The sequence below is a fragment of the Typopeltis vanoorti genome, chromosome 3 (assembly GCF_054136105.1).
Source record: "Typopeltis vanoorti isolate ZY-2024b chromosome 3, IOZ_Tvanoo_1.0, whole genome shotgun sequence".
NCBI lineage: Eukaryota > Metazoa > Arthropoda > Arachnida > Uropygi > Thelyphonidae > Typopeltis > Typopeltis vanoorti.
This window is the reverse complement of record NC_143551.1, coordinates 127459238-127474386: the sequence shown is the minus strand read 5'-3', so window position 1 is coordinate 127474386 and position 15149 is coordinate 127459238. Positions and strand designations below refer to the sequence as shown.

At 32.0% G+C, this 15149-nt stretch overlaps 1 protein-coding gene across 10 annotated transcripts in view; it reads left to right on the top strand.

The window, feature by feature from the left end:
* Positions 1-15149, top strand: part of Tm1 (tropomyosin 1) — a 157720-nt gene that overhangs the window by 82803 nt on the left and 59768 nt on the right. For 6 of the 10 annotated variants that reach the window (XM_090390841.1, XM_090390837.1, XM_090390838.1 and 3 more), the window contains exon 4: positions 10630-10747. In XM_090390841.1, the coding sequence (XP_090246967.1) occupies positions 10630-10747 (118 nt within the window). Of the gene's footprint in view, positions 1-4248; positions 4367-10629; positions 10748-15149 lie in introns of all 10 variants that reach the window. The other 4 variants (XM_090390844.1, XM_090390840.1, XM_090390845.1 and 1 more) reach the window with 1 other exon arrangement.

The window sequence follows — 15149 nt, the reverse complement described above, 5'->3', positions numbered from 1 at the left end:
TTATCGTTTAGGAAGGAAATTTTTTAAAAACAACATTTTTTAAATGTTTGGAATTTTAGTGTGGTGCCAGAATGTTAATGTGCCATGAATGTAATTTTATAATATAAGGTTATTTCTTTTACATCAGCTATTGAGACCATCTATGATTCAGAAGTGAAATAAAACTTGGTTATGTGTTAGCTGTTGTTAAAATGCAGTTATGCATCTTCATTGAGGAAATATTAATATAGTCTTTAGAAGGATTATATGGGAATGATGAAATAATTTCAGAAGTATTGTAGTATTACATATTTTAATGCATTTCGAAAGATTATTCAATGATTATATTCTTCAAGCAAAAAAAAAAAAAAATTCTTGTTTTTTAGCTAAATTTGTAGCTTTTTTTTTTTTTAAAGCTTACATTTTATGCATATGCAGTGCACACAGAAAATAATAATTCTATGCAGTAGAGAAGATAAAAGCACATGAATACATTTTATGGACTATTGAGCAACAAGAAATGGATTTTGGTAATCCTGGACATGTTTGCAGAGTGAGAACATTTTAATGGTGAAGGAAATGAATCTCGAGGATGAGGTATTCTTGGGAAAATCAAAAAGGCTTTAGAATATGCAGTAATCAACCAAGAAACTGAAATATTTGATATTCACCATTAGAATATATGGTATGGTTAGTTGTGTGTCATGTGATAACCGTTTGTGTAATATTCTGTCGGATAGGTAGTATGGTAGGGTCTCGTTAACAAGATATGAAATAGGTTTGGGTAATCCATACTGGATATAGTGATTGAGAGGCTTCTAATGGATTTATTTAGTGTTTTGGATAAATTTTCACAAAATATGTAAAGCATCATTGGGTTTCTTTCTCAGTCATAATGAAAGAATACAGATATTATTTCTTCACTTGATGGATTTTACTGAGATCTTTACTTTTACCCAATCATAGTGGAGGAATCTATATTCATTTTGATTTCATTTGGATCGATTTTAATGGATTAAAATTTCAAAATGAAGAAATCTCTAGTCTTCACTGCAGGTACTGATTCCAAAAGGCTGCATTAAACTACCTAAAAGCTATTTTGGATGGATGAGAATTGAATGTTCTAATTCTATAATTCAATAAGTCCTAGATTCCTGTTGATTTTGTTCTTGAAGTTCCCTTGGCTATTCTTGACTGTCATTTTATATAAGTTTGTTATTTTAGCTTCATTGTTTCTACGGAACAGTTTAAGAATATCTGAATACTTCTAAAACCTATCTGCTATCCATCCTATTCTTGTCCATCCAAGATGCCTTTTAGGTAGTTTAATGCAGCCACTCTGTCATTCCCTTGTTGCATCCTTCTAAGGGCAAGTGTTTAATGTTTGTAGATGTGTATCCATGGGATCAGTTTGACTGTTTGTGAGATGAAAAACTTTGCCACCTCCATATAACACCTGCTAACTCACCTTTGCTTGAAAACCCTGATAAAGGTTTTTTGCATCCTAGATGGGATTCGAACCTAAGAACCAAAAGACTCTTTCTATACTGACTGAGCTATGGAGGTTTCTCTTGAAGAGCTGGACAGGGGAAAAAATAACCCAGAAATAACGATTTTTAGTCATCAGTACCTGTGGCATTGAGGATAAATAAGGATCTGCTTCACAGATTTCCTTTGAACAGTATACAAGCTGCTTTTTTTTTTTTAATGAAAATACCTCACAATCTGAGATCTTATAGTAAATATAACCAGCAAGGTTTATAAGTATTTCATCAAAACAGCAATTGCAAACTTGAACTTTAGACCACAAGACATATTTATGAAGTAATTCTTTTGTAAGCAGGACACTTAAGTTTTTGCTGCAAATTTCCTCCTACAATTGAGCACCCTATGTCCCCTGTGGTTCTTTTGCAAAAAAAAAAAAAAAGACACCAGAAGAATACTAAACAAATTGGACACTTAAAAAATTCCCAATGGCATCTCTCCAATTCTGCTCAAACATTCTCCATAGCTAACACCTATCCGTTGTCCTGTTAACAATGTTTACTCAGCTGGCACTTATCCCACTGCTTGGAAGTAAACATATATCCAACCTATTTCATAAAAGTGAGAATAAAAGTCTGTCCTCCAAATGCTGACCAAGCCTTATTACTTCAATCTTCTCTTGCATAATTGAGAAAGTCATCAACAGTCAATTTCTCCACCACCTAGAGGCCCACCAGTTAATCATAAGCCACTATCGATTCTGCCCATCTAGATTCATGAGTAACCTCTTGGTCTACATCACCCATTGTTGTACACATGCCATGGACAGGTATGGAGAAATGTGCTATTGTTCTTGACATTTCAAGGGCTTTTAATCATATTTGGCAATGAGAATTCTTTTGGTTTACCTGACATCCTCTGTAATTGAGTAGCCAGCTATCTTGTTATTATTCACTGTGTCATGGTCGATAGCTCTATTTTTCTCTTCAAACTTTGCCACTAGTGCAGAAGCATTTTAGGGCTCTGCTCTGTTGCCTACCCATTTTCTCCTATCCATAAACAACCTATTCTCTATCACCACTAATTCTATTTTTCTTGCTGATGATAGTACACTCCATCCTACTCATTTGACAAACCATGCACTGTTCAGACATCCCAAGTTCAGATCATCTGCAACCAATTTTTTAAACACTGATCTCCATACCATTTGTCAATGGGATGAGGATGATCCAATCACCTTCAGTGCCACCAAAATGCTATCTGGCTTTTTCTCTCTCTCTCGAAAGGGTATCAGCTCATCTTCCTTTACCCTCGGTAACTAATGCACAAATCACCAGACAGGATCAGATCTCGATCTCTCTCATTGGATTGACATACATTTACTCTCAGCTTCTCCTGGCTTAAACATCAGTCAATAGCTTCCTCAGCCTCTAAAAAAATAAAAAATAAAATAAAATAAAAAAACTGGAAATTCTTGAGGTGCTGTTTTTCATCTACCAAACTACTGACTATACTAATTCTAAATCCACCCATCCTTAGAATACTGTTCACATATTTGGGGTGGTGCATCAAAACCTTCCTAAAATTTCTTCATGCTCTTCAGAGGAGAGCAGTTCAGCTCATAGATGCTTCCCTCTCTCACTTCAACCTCTATCTTGCAGATGCACTATTTCAATTTTTATTTACATGCACACACACTCTCCCTCTCTCACACACACTCGCACTTCTTTGGTCACTGCTCGACTGAATTGGCAGCTATCATTCCTCCACTGGACCTGTTTAAACAAGAGTACCAGCTGCTCAACATCCTTTTTTCAGAACAACTTCAAATAAACTGTCTTTTGCTGTTTGTCTTTTATTTCATTTACCTCTGCCCTCAAGAACAGCCTTCATTATGAAGTGTTCTGAAATAACTACAACCTCCAATTCTGGAAGAAAAATGTTACTAAATTTTTTTCTTTTCCAACCTTAACCTGTTATACCCTGCACATGGCACTGATTAATGAGCACTTATCCATGTTTCAAGATTCCTCTCCCCATCATTACTCCATATGTTTCTCTACCATTTTTGCCCACATATCCTGTTTAAACTTGGACAGTCAGAGTTTTCTGATATAAAATAATACATGTATTACAGAAAATGTTTATTTAGAAACAAGTTATTTGTGTTTCTTACTTACTGAGATGAAGATGCCAATCATTTTTGTCGTAATGAAATTGAGATGAAATAAAATGAAAAATTATTTCAGATATCTAGTGTCATAATGTCTGCCATTATGTAAATTTTCTCAGTGGAGTACACATCTCACTTTGAGAAACTTAGACCCCAAGATGAGAAAATTAACTTCACTTATTGGTAGGGTTTTATAAATAAGTGCTAATATAAAGTAGCACATTATTGTGAAAGCAGTCAGTTTAGAGTATGCAATTTAGTAAGAGAGAGAGAGAGATTGCACTGAATTTTTTGTTTTTTATAGTTTATATTTTAATAAACTTGTGTATCACAATCACTCAATTATTTATGCTATTCTGTCTAATTGTGCTGATATCAGATATTTGTTCTTGAATATGATTTTTGAGAGAGTTTTGATTTCATTTTGGTTGATATATGTAATTTGGATAAAACAATTTTAAAAAAAAATGTCCAAACAAAACTTTTTTTTTTGAAAATAAAATGCTACTTATTCTCTTGTCTAAACTGATGTATAAAAGGTCAAAATTTCAGCATATTTGAGATGCATATGAGACAAATAGTGTAAAAGTTAATATATTGAATGCCTGCAGCATTAGAAAAGCCTTGGAAAATCGTACCAACATGGAAGATGACCGGATAGCCTTACTTGAGACACAGCTAGGCCAGGCTAGGTTGATTGCAGAAGAATCAGATAAAAAATATGAGGAGGTGAGTTGGTGAAAGATGAATAAAGGCTAGGTAAATTACTAATGAATATTTTCTTTCACAACAGTGCAGGGTGAAGTAAGGAGTTCGATAGTATGTGAGAGTAGCAATATGTACTACAGGCTGGCTTAATAATTCATCCTCCCCCTTTCCCCCAAAGAACCATAAATTTTTTGATTCGTGATTTTAAATAAGTTCAACACATCTACGGAATTAACTTTTAGTAATTTTTTTAATTTAATAATTTAAACTTACTGTTTGTCTGTCTGTCCATGAATTAATGCTTATTTTAAGAAAACTTAGAAGGCATAAGTATTATTGAAAAGCTTATGGCTTTGGCTAGGAACAGGTTAACATAGTATATATATATATATATATATAGATAGATAGATATAGATATATAAAGTCTAGATTTATAAAAATTTAAAATGAAAAATTCTTATATATAAAAATTAGTTAAGTTTTCTGATGGATTCTGACTACTTTTCTGACATTGTTGACTAATGCAAGTTTGATAGTATAAATAGTTTTTATATATATGTTCTACAAATTTACAACTTAAACACTGATACTAGTCCATCTTGATATTCCCATACCTATGAATAGATTGTACACTAATTAGCAATAGATTCTGGCACTCTTAACTTGGGACACTGATATCAAACAAGTTTACTTTTTTATGTATATTTAAGCCATATTAATTAATAAAGTAATGAAAACCACTTAAGCTTAGTACAGAATTAAACTTTATATAAAGTTTAATTTTTCGTGTACATTTTTCACTTTAGAAAATGCATTACAATCAGCATTTTTTTATTATATTTTGTGATGGTTTTCTTATCATCCTATGCATTTATAACATAACTGGAAGTATTTTTGCTCATACAGCTTATGTATAATATTAAGATATCATTTATATTCTCCGTGGATTCACAAGATTCCTTGTTGGAGATCCATGTTAAACAACAGTCTCTCATGCTGTTCCTTAACTATTCACTATTTGTGCTCCCACCACCCTATCAGGTGATGCATTCCATGATCCGTCCCACACTTATGTATCAAATGTTTAACAGTGTTGAATGGGATTCAAAAAGAAGCCGCTTCTCACCACTTCAATTTGCAACTTCCAGTGATGGTCCTTTGTCCTTGTTCCTTCTTCTCATTCTACCATACGAAAGATCTCTCTAGTGTCAGTCTTGTACTGTCTCTCAACAAGGTAAATGTCTCACTCATATAACCCCATCTTCTATCCATCAAACTCTGCAGTCCACATGTCCTCAGTCCTCTTTAACTAACACTGTACGGTTTGATATAATTTTTATCTGATATGCATTTCTTTAAGGCCCATTATCACCTTCAAACTCCCAGCAACCAGAATCCAAGCACAATTAGGATGTTATTTTGGTTGATATATGTTATCTAGCGGAGGTTGACTGCTTTTTGGACATTGTTGGATGATGGCAAGTATGATCATATGGAACATGATAGTTCTTATATATATTGTTCTGTAAATTTCTAGTTTGATTATATTTTCAAATCTTTAAATTATAACAAAACATCTGAAATTGATGTATATGTAATTGGCATTTGATGCTTGGATTAGTGTACTCATGCTTAGATAGAAATTAGTGAAATAATTCTGGATGAATTAGATTGACAGTCTGATTGCTGTCTGGATAATTTCCTCAAGCTTTATTCAAAAAAACTGATTTCAAATTGAAATCATATTTTCTGTAATTTATAAATGTAGGATCTCTAGCAAAAAAAAAAAAAAACTAGCATAGTAAGTTGTGTGTGGTGATGAAATATCTTAAAAGAAGAAAGGGACTCCATTGATGTTTAATGTTAATAATAATCTATATAGATCATGTTATGAAGGGAAGTGACATCAAATGAGATATTGGATGTACTCCTAAATAGATTTAGTACAAGTCTTCACGAGACTGTTTTAGCAAAGATGACAAATCAAATATGGAATACATAACAGAATAAAGAAAGCCAGGCATGGTAGAGGCCAGTTAAGTAAATTTATATGAAAAAAATTATTCAGAATAAAATACAGAAGTATTTTAACTTATGGATCTGAGAATTTAAAATTAAAAAAAAAAAAATTAATTCCAGACAATATATCACTGATATGAGAGTTCTGAAAAAAATTCATAGTCAGCAGATAGCATCACAGGCACAATCATATCTAAAAATAATGATATTGGAAAGGAACATGATGTTGTTAGCATGTAAGTAGCATGGTCACTTAAACAGGAGAGGAAAGATTAGAAAAGCATATAATTCCAGAATTTAGAAAAAATACCCAGAGGAAGACTAAGATCTAGATATATGGATGCTGTCAGTAATGCCTTAGAACAGTGGTTCCCAACCTTTTTCCACTTGTGTACCCCCTTTTAAACCCATTTCTATAAATTGTACCCCTTATTTTTAAAATAGCTGTTTTTAAATACTGACACTTTTGTTCAGTGCCTATTTTAATGTAATGCACTTACTTATACTCAGTCAATAACTGAACTAATAACGCGTGCCCCCAGGGATATGTGTACCACTGGTTCAAAATATAAAATCTGTTAATATTCAACGACCTGACAAATAGCAGATTAATAGGAAACTATTAATGTAATAAAACCTAATGGTGATTTATTACTAATAGTATCCTCCATCCTGTTAGGGTACATTTCAGAAATTTTATAACATCAGTTAATGTTCACTTGATGATAAATATATCAGGAAGCGTTATAATTAACAAAACAAAAGTGGTATTGTCAAAATAATGTATAAGATCTTTGGATCCCATTTTCTGAACAGGTGATTAACTAGAAAGGAGTCAGTTTTCTGAATGCTTTGTAGTCTTTATACTACATATGCAGCAAAGTATAAAAATATACATTAAAAGTAACTTCACCATAAGCAAGAGTTAAAAGATCAAATTAAAGGTGCTACATTGTTTTAGAAATGCTAGTGTGCACATAGCAAGAGCTGAGTTCCAGGTTGGCTATGTTTGTTGACATCCTAATTGACTTGAGCAATGGCCATAGCAGGTGTTTTCACTGGGAAGGAAAGAAAATTATATTGTCTCATAGATATATTGTTTCCATCTTCTATGAGTATTTTCATGGCTGGTGGCTGCATTTATTCATTCTTTCCATTAGGCCCATAAGAGCAACTGCTGGTCAACATCTGTTCAACTTTTTGCCCTTCTCTTTCATCTTATTTTATTCAAGTGTTGGCAAAAAAAAAAAAGTTACCATATGACATATCTCTACAGCTATGCTGCTTCTCCTCTCTAAAAATACTTTATGCTATCCAGAAGAGGAAGATCTGGTTAATTGATCACTTTTTCATAGGTGAATTGTTTCCATCTTATTCATCTTTTATGAGTATTTTCATAGGTGCAGCTGAACTGACTGCAACCATTCCTTCATTTTCCTTTAGGCCTAACTGCTGGTCCACATCTAGTAATACCTAGCTCCAAACATACTGCATCAACTTCTTGTCATCCTCTTTCATTTGGTCTGCCTCTGTGCTTTGGAACAATCTTTCCCATACAGCTTTCTCTAAGGACCACAGCCTCCAGTTCAAAAACATATCAATCTTCTTTCTCTTTGATGACTTGCTCACATATGGCACTGATGTGCCAAAAGTTTTTTCAACTTGTCTGGGAGATTGACTTATAAACTTGTATATAGAACATTTGGCTTGACTTCATGTCATATTTTCCTAGTATCCCATAATGCACAGTGCACTCTCTTCTTGGTCATGTAGAAAAAAAGTAATTTACAAATTATAACATAAAATTGCTGTATACAGTACTATACTATAATAAATAATGATAGACCTAGCTCTCATAGATACGACTTCATTGAAACTATTCAGAGTGGTAACTCTCCTTATAATGCATAGCATTATATATGCTTGAAGAAAGAAGTGTGCTGTTCATTATGGGATATTAAGGCAACTTGATGCAAAGTCAACTGCTTGATCTGCAAGTAATCCACGAAGATAGTTCACATGCAAATGTTTGTTCACTTGTATGAAACTAAAAATGAAAACAACTAAATTTCTCATTAAGTGTAATTTGTTATGGGCTTGAATCCCACTGTAGTATGGACATTTAAACAGTTAGTCTCTAGGTGGTTGGTGATTTTTATCCCCTACTGAAATTACCACCCTGCTAATTTGAGACAAAGTGGCTTGAAAAAGGGCCATGTTTAGTTCTGGAAGAGGTGTCATTGATTATTTAACTTTAATTACCCACAGTTCTGAATCTGTTATAGGTTATCAACCTTTGTTAAGAGAGATTAACATATAGAACTGTACCTAAAATCACTGAAAATGTTCACTGCAAAAAAATAATAAAATAAAAAAACTTTACACTCCAAACTGTTAATTACAATATTTGTTGCTGCAGTAACTTAATTTTTTTTTAATGAATATCTGCATTTAACTAAAGTCATTATTTTATGAATACTCTATATTTCGGACACCATTTTTTGTATTTACAATTTAAGATTCTCAAATGCACACTTATAAATGATTATATAATAAAGTGCAAAAGTACAGTATTCTTTTTCAAGAATATAAATGTATTTGGTAATACATAATATATATTAACTCAATGAAACTGGATTAGATCTTAAACATGAAAAAGTACATTAAATTTTGCTTCATTTGATCTTCTGTATTGAAGAACCCAGAATAAATGAAATATGTCTGATGAACTTATATTTATTGATGATGTGTATTGCTGATATGTAAACATTAAAAATCTAATAGGAAACCTATTTGTGATATTCAAACTGTGTTTTCTGGAACACTTCCAGGGAGTAAAATATTTTTAATAAAATTCTATTTTTTTTTATCATATTCATTCAAAACATTTTAATAATCTATTTACATTTAATTACCAAACAAAAGTTTAATTTAAAAATACTGCAATAAAATTTTTAGATATCTGTACAAATATTCAGCCTTAAAACTTCAGTTTTCAAAATATATACTTCCAAGTGCCTGTCATGTTGAGTTGCATTGGCTGCAAACACAGAACTGTTACTCCAAATTTTCTTCTTCTTTGTAATAAAAAGCAGATACATCCAAGTAATTGAATATATTTCACTTATGCCAGTTAATTGAAATTAACAATTGATTTTCATAATTCTTAGGCTTGCAGTAAAATCTGTGTTTAAATTATAGAGCATTTTTTTCACTCCATTTATCTCTGATGCCTCTTTTAAGTTATTATAATGCTTATTCTTTGAGATTGTTTTTTTTTTAAAGTGTTACGATTCTAAAAATTTTAATTTATTTTTATACCTATTTCTAAAAATATGTGCTCATGCAGGCTGTACTGAATAAGGTTGGAAGTTTGTAAATCACTGTTATAACACTTGATGCTTCCCATATTTAATTAAGATTTTATTCTTTTTATGTTATTAATATAGTGGATTCATCAGTTACTTTAAGAAATAGGTAAATTTTTTTTTTACTTTTATTGCAATAAATAAATATTAATTATATTTAAGAAATGAATATCTTATTTCTCTTACTCATTTGCCTTAATCACATCTTGTTGGATTCGTGTACCCATTGTAGAATAACTGCTTTACTATATATTTCTAGTCTTCCATTCTCAATAAGTTTCTGAAGAATGAAATTAAGACATCAATATAATGCATTAATCCAACTTGTGATATAATGCATTATTCGTGTTGAGTATGAAAATCATTTTGGGGCGCAGGAATTCTCCATCTTTGTATAGTTATTTGAGGCTATTGCATCACATGTTCTTTTGCATATCCTTTTTTAGCATTATATATTTTAAAACTATTATGGATAAATGTGTTTCCATTTATAATTGTTTGTATAATGTTACTTTTAATCAATTTTGTGATATGTTTCCTCTTGAGAAGCTGTTTTAAATGCTGTATTTTCGTGTTCAAGAATTATTTTAATATATTTCAAAGTGAAATAAATCTATAAAATAATTTTTTTCCTTCTTTTATGCTTAAAATGGATCTTTGATACTGATTTTTGATAATTTTGCTAATATCTTGTTAGTAGCCTATATACACATAAGAAATATACAAAAGCCAGAGAAGCTTTACAGCTTAATTCAATAGTAGTAATGTGCTCAAGTATTATAGGCACTTATTTTGTTTAAAATTTTCATATCAGCCAGTAGTACATATTCACTCTCAGGTATTTCATTATTCAGAAATTTAGAGATATATTTTAACTTGTTACTCTTTCCTGGGCAGTATGCGCAAGATGCTGGAGCACAGGAGTAGCAATGATGAGGAGCGCATGGATGGTCTAGAACAACAGTTGAAGGAAGCCAGGATGTTAGCTGAAGATGCTGACAGGAAATATGATGAGGTGAACCACTCAGACCTCCATTCTGCTCACAGCATGGAAAATGCTTGATGCATTCATTAACATTATTTTGATTAAAGAAATTTGTGGCTATCATTAACTAAACTCTTCTTTACTTATTAGGTCTGAATGGAGATGAAGTGGCCATTTCTGCATGAATGAGTGGTAACACTGCTTTATCTCACAGGTTATTATTGATCAATGTAGATGCATGAATGAATTGCTATTCAGCTTGTAGTTAGTGTGTGAAAATATTAAGATTACTGCTCTCCCTTTTTTTGTATCTATTCCAAAAATTTATAGCAATTCATTTTACATTTACTAACAAAATTCTGTTACTCGAAGTAGCTGTCAAACTTGATGAGTTTTTGTCTGTCAGTTTAAGTTTTAACCATTAATGTTGGTTTAGAAAAGTGATAATAAAAATAAAATTTTGCTAATTTTTGTTTTTAAGGCTTCACTTTGTTACTTTACTGTATACTAAATAATTTGTATAATTAGTTAATAGGTATAAATTTTATGAAATCTGAAAGCACTCCTGTTCACTCTAGCTCAAACTTCTTTAGTAATTATGACACTTTGTATAAATAGAATCTTTTGTCAGATTGATATGATTTAGGAATGCCATCAAAATGATGTTCAGTTTTATCCTGCTAAAAATTAAATATAACATGATCAATAAGACATATTGTTTTTTTGTTCTCTTCATGTGAATTTATGCAGATCTTTGTTGGAACGTGGTGTTAGTGTGAATAGTCCATATCATGAACAGAAATACAATAGGTACTTAACATTATCATTAGGTTTGCTCTCTTGCTGATCATGCCTTAGCTCAACTTTCAAAGATGGGTACTTATTCTCTTCTACCATGCTATGAAAAACTTCTGTACACTCCTCACTAATGTCTTTGTTGCCAGCATTTTATTTTATTTTCCCTCCTTCCCTTTCCTTTTATCTACTGTTTATCACATTTAGCTTATATTCTTTTAATCAGTTGTCATATCATTTCCATAATCCAGATATTACAGTGATTGACATACCTGCTAATAAACCCTTCAACTTTGCTCAATGGTTACTTGATGATGATGATGATGGGATACTAGCTGTTACTCATGACTAGTTTCAATTTTTCATTTACTGTGTTATTTATCATTTCTTCATCACACAAACTCTGACCAAATATGTGCACATTAGTCCAGGTGTGATCTGCAATGGAATAATTTCATGGAGTCTTGTTTTCCTGAGGGGAAAAATCAGTGTATTTTGTGGATTTTTTCTTAGAAAAAGTAAAAATTTAATGCATTGCAATAGTGATCAGGGAAAAGAAGTAATAATAAAATATTAATCATAAAAATGTGCAAAGAATAAATCTTTTTCACCTAAACTGATCAGTTTACAGAGAAATTGTAACTTTCAATATTTCATAAATACACACATGGACACCCAGATAAAAAAGGATTAAAAAAGATAGATTAAAAAAGCCAACATATTCTAAATATGAAGATTATAATGTTTTATCCTTCTGCTTCCTTAGTTGTTAATTGTCTTAAATTTCACATTGCTCAAGTTAATAAATCTGCAATACTAGTCTTTAACCGTTTCTTTTCATTGTAATTCTTTATATCCAATCAATGGACATCTTTCAAAGTTGAAGAGAGGAAAAGAGTTTTGTTTGGTAAGGATATCAACATTAAGTCAAACTCCCAACCTGGAGAACCAAGGTTCTTCATTTCATCTGGTACCTTTCCTTCACTCTACTACAAGCATAACTCACAAGATCACTGGTATACAAATATGCTTATTGCTTATCATAGCAAGGTGAAGAGAGCATCATGGAGATATAGCATTAACTATGTCAAAAGCATTTCTAAATTTGTAAACGGCATGTTATAATGAACAATTTTAAATTTTAGTTCTAATGGTTCTGAAGAAATAATTATTAATCAAGGAGTACAAGGTTTCATTCACATGAATTACAGAACTTCTGTTAATATCTTTTTTGCATATGATCAACCAATAATACAGGAAAACAAAGATAATCTTTTGACAAAAGATAATTCAAAAATCTGTGTTAAAGATTTTTTATTCATTTAAAGATTATAAGAAGAAAATTTCAATTCTGAATAATTCACTAAATTAATGCCTTTTATCAGAGAATCCCGAAGTGGAACCAAAACAATTGATATTGTTCGAACACAGATGCGAGACCCCCCCCCCTGACACTTCTGTGCATGGCAGAAGGAGAATCCATTCCGATAATAGGGTAATCAATCCATCTTGTGGAATGAGTTGTTTATTATTACACGTTCGAAAATTTTACATATAAAGCACATAATTTTGCATTTTGGTGATGAATATGTACATCACCTTATTCCTTTCTCCCCTTCAACACGAATTGACTCTTCTTGGCACACTGTGCGAAGTAAGGTTCTCTCAACTGTGGGCAGACTATAATCATGTACTTGAACAAGCGCCACAATTCACCTATTTAGGATGCATCTTTAAATACAAGACTGATAAGAGAAACAAATCAACCAATTTCAGTGTGGGACAATAATAAGAAAATAAGTAATAATAGTCACACCTACATTAATATACATATCAGAATGATGGAAGGAAAATTATCAAGAGAAGTTCTATACTACTGTAATCAGGAAAATGAGATCTGTTGCAGAATGGTTAAACAGAATTAATAGTTTACTGCAAACTGAATTCCTAAAAATACTAGTTTGTTTTTATTCAATTATTGAGATGTACTGATTTAAATACCCAAAAACACATATTTTACAGATCATGAATTCTACACTTATTTCTACTTATCAGCATACCTGATCATATAATTCAAGATTTACTTATCAGAAATTGAATAATTCAATGAGTGTCAAAGTATATCATATGATTCAAGACATGGCATCCAAATAGGCAAGGGAATATATAAGAGGATGGGAGGAGATGAAATGGATACTTCTGTGACAGACAGAATGATTGAAAAACGATTAGCAGTGGAAAATGACAGCGCATGAAAAAATTACTATTTTATCAGTAATTCTACCAATATTCACCCACTGCAACAAGAACATCTTCAAACAAAATGTATAGACAAAAACAAGTAGACAATAAGTCACACATTATAACTGCTGAAAGCACACAAAGGTGCAGTTTGTAATTTAGTAGTAATTATGGTATTAGAAACGTTAGTTAGAAACAGAATTCATGACTAAATAACAGAGAATATGAATTGAAACAAAGAAGACAGGAAGTTGATTTAATAATTTAGTCAATTTATATTAACGTAACAACTGGATAAGAAGGATGTATGTACTCCAATATTTTTTATTCGAGTACATACATCCAATAAACAATATCTTGCATGTTTTAGTCTTCTTTGTATCAGTAAGGCAATGTGGTAGTTTAATTCTTCTGCTTGTTCCACTTCTATATCTTTCAGTTATCCAACCTTTTAATGGGTAAGTGTGTCAACTGACTTCTTGTGCAGTACCATGTAATTGCACCTTCAAGTTATCCAACTCTTCAATTATCCAGAATGAAATTGCTGTCCTACTATTGTTGCATAATTGAAGGATTACTGTATATTCTTGATTTATCTTTTATCCAAGCATCAACAAACAAAAATTTGTGTGTAAACCATCTTCATAATAATAATGCTACTTGTATATGAAGGCATATACATTGACCTCATCAAATTGATAGCATACTTCCTGTGCTGTGCATTATGGAATTTTGTTTACTCAAGCTTGGGTAGAGGATTAAAACATGAATATAATTTCTTCTCAAGAATATATTATTATCAACATTTGACCTCCATGGAGTCAGAGACTCATTGTGAGAGATACTTACTATTGCATACAATGCTCATCCAACTGTGTCTTAAACTGATTCAATTTGTCCACATCCACAGCACACTCAAGCAATGCATTTCACTCATCAACCATCCTCCATGCAAAGAGCCCGCTTCTCACTCCTTTGCTCACACCCTCCTTATACAGTTTCCAGCAATGGCCTCTTATTCTACTCTTCTCTCCCATTCTACAAAAAAATCTCTTCCATGTCTACCTGATAACAACCCTGACTAGCTTATGTCTCAATCATATCCCCCCCCCCTTCCTCCTATTCATGAGGCTCTGCAACTTACATTCTCTCAATCTGTCCTCGTACTCTACATTCCAAAGACCACTGACTACTTTTGTGAATCTTCTCTGTACCCTTTCCAACATATCCTCGTCACCATGAAAACCTGCGACCAAATCGGTGCACAATAATCCATATGAGGCCTGATCAAGGCGTTATAATATTGTTAGTACTTTTCTTCGGTTCTGCTGAGGTCGAGTTTGTTCTAGTGGCTGATTTTTAATTGGGTGATATCCCAGAATGGCATTCCACCATG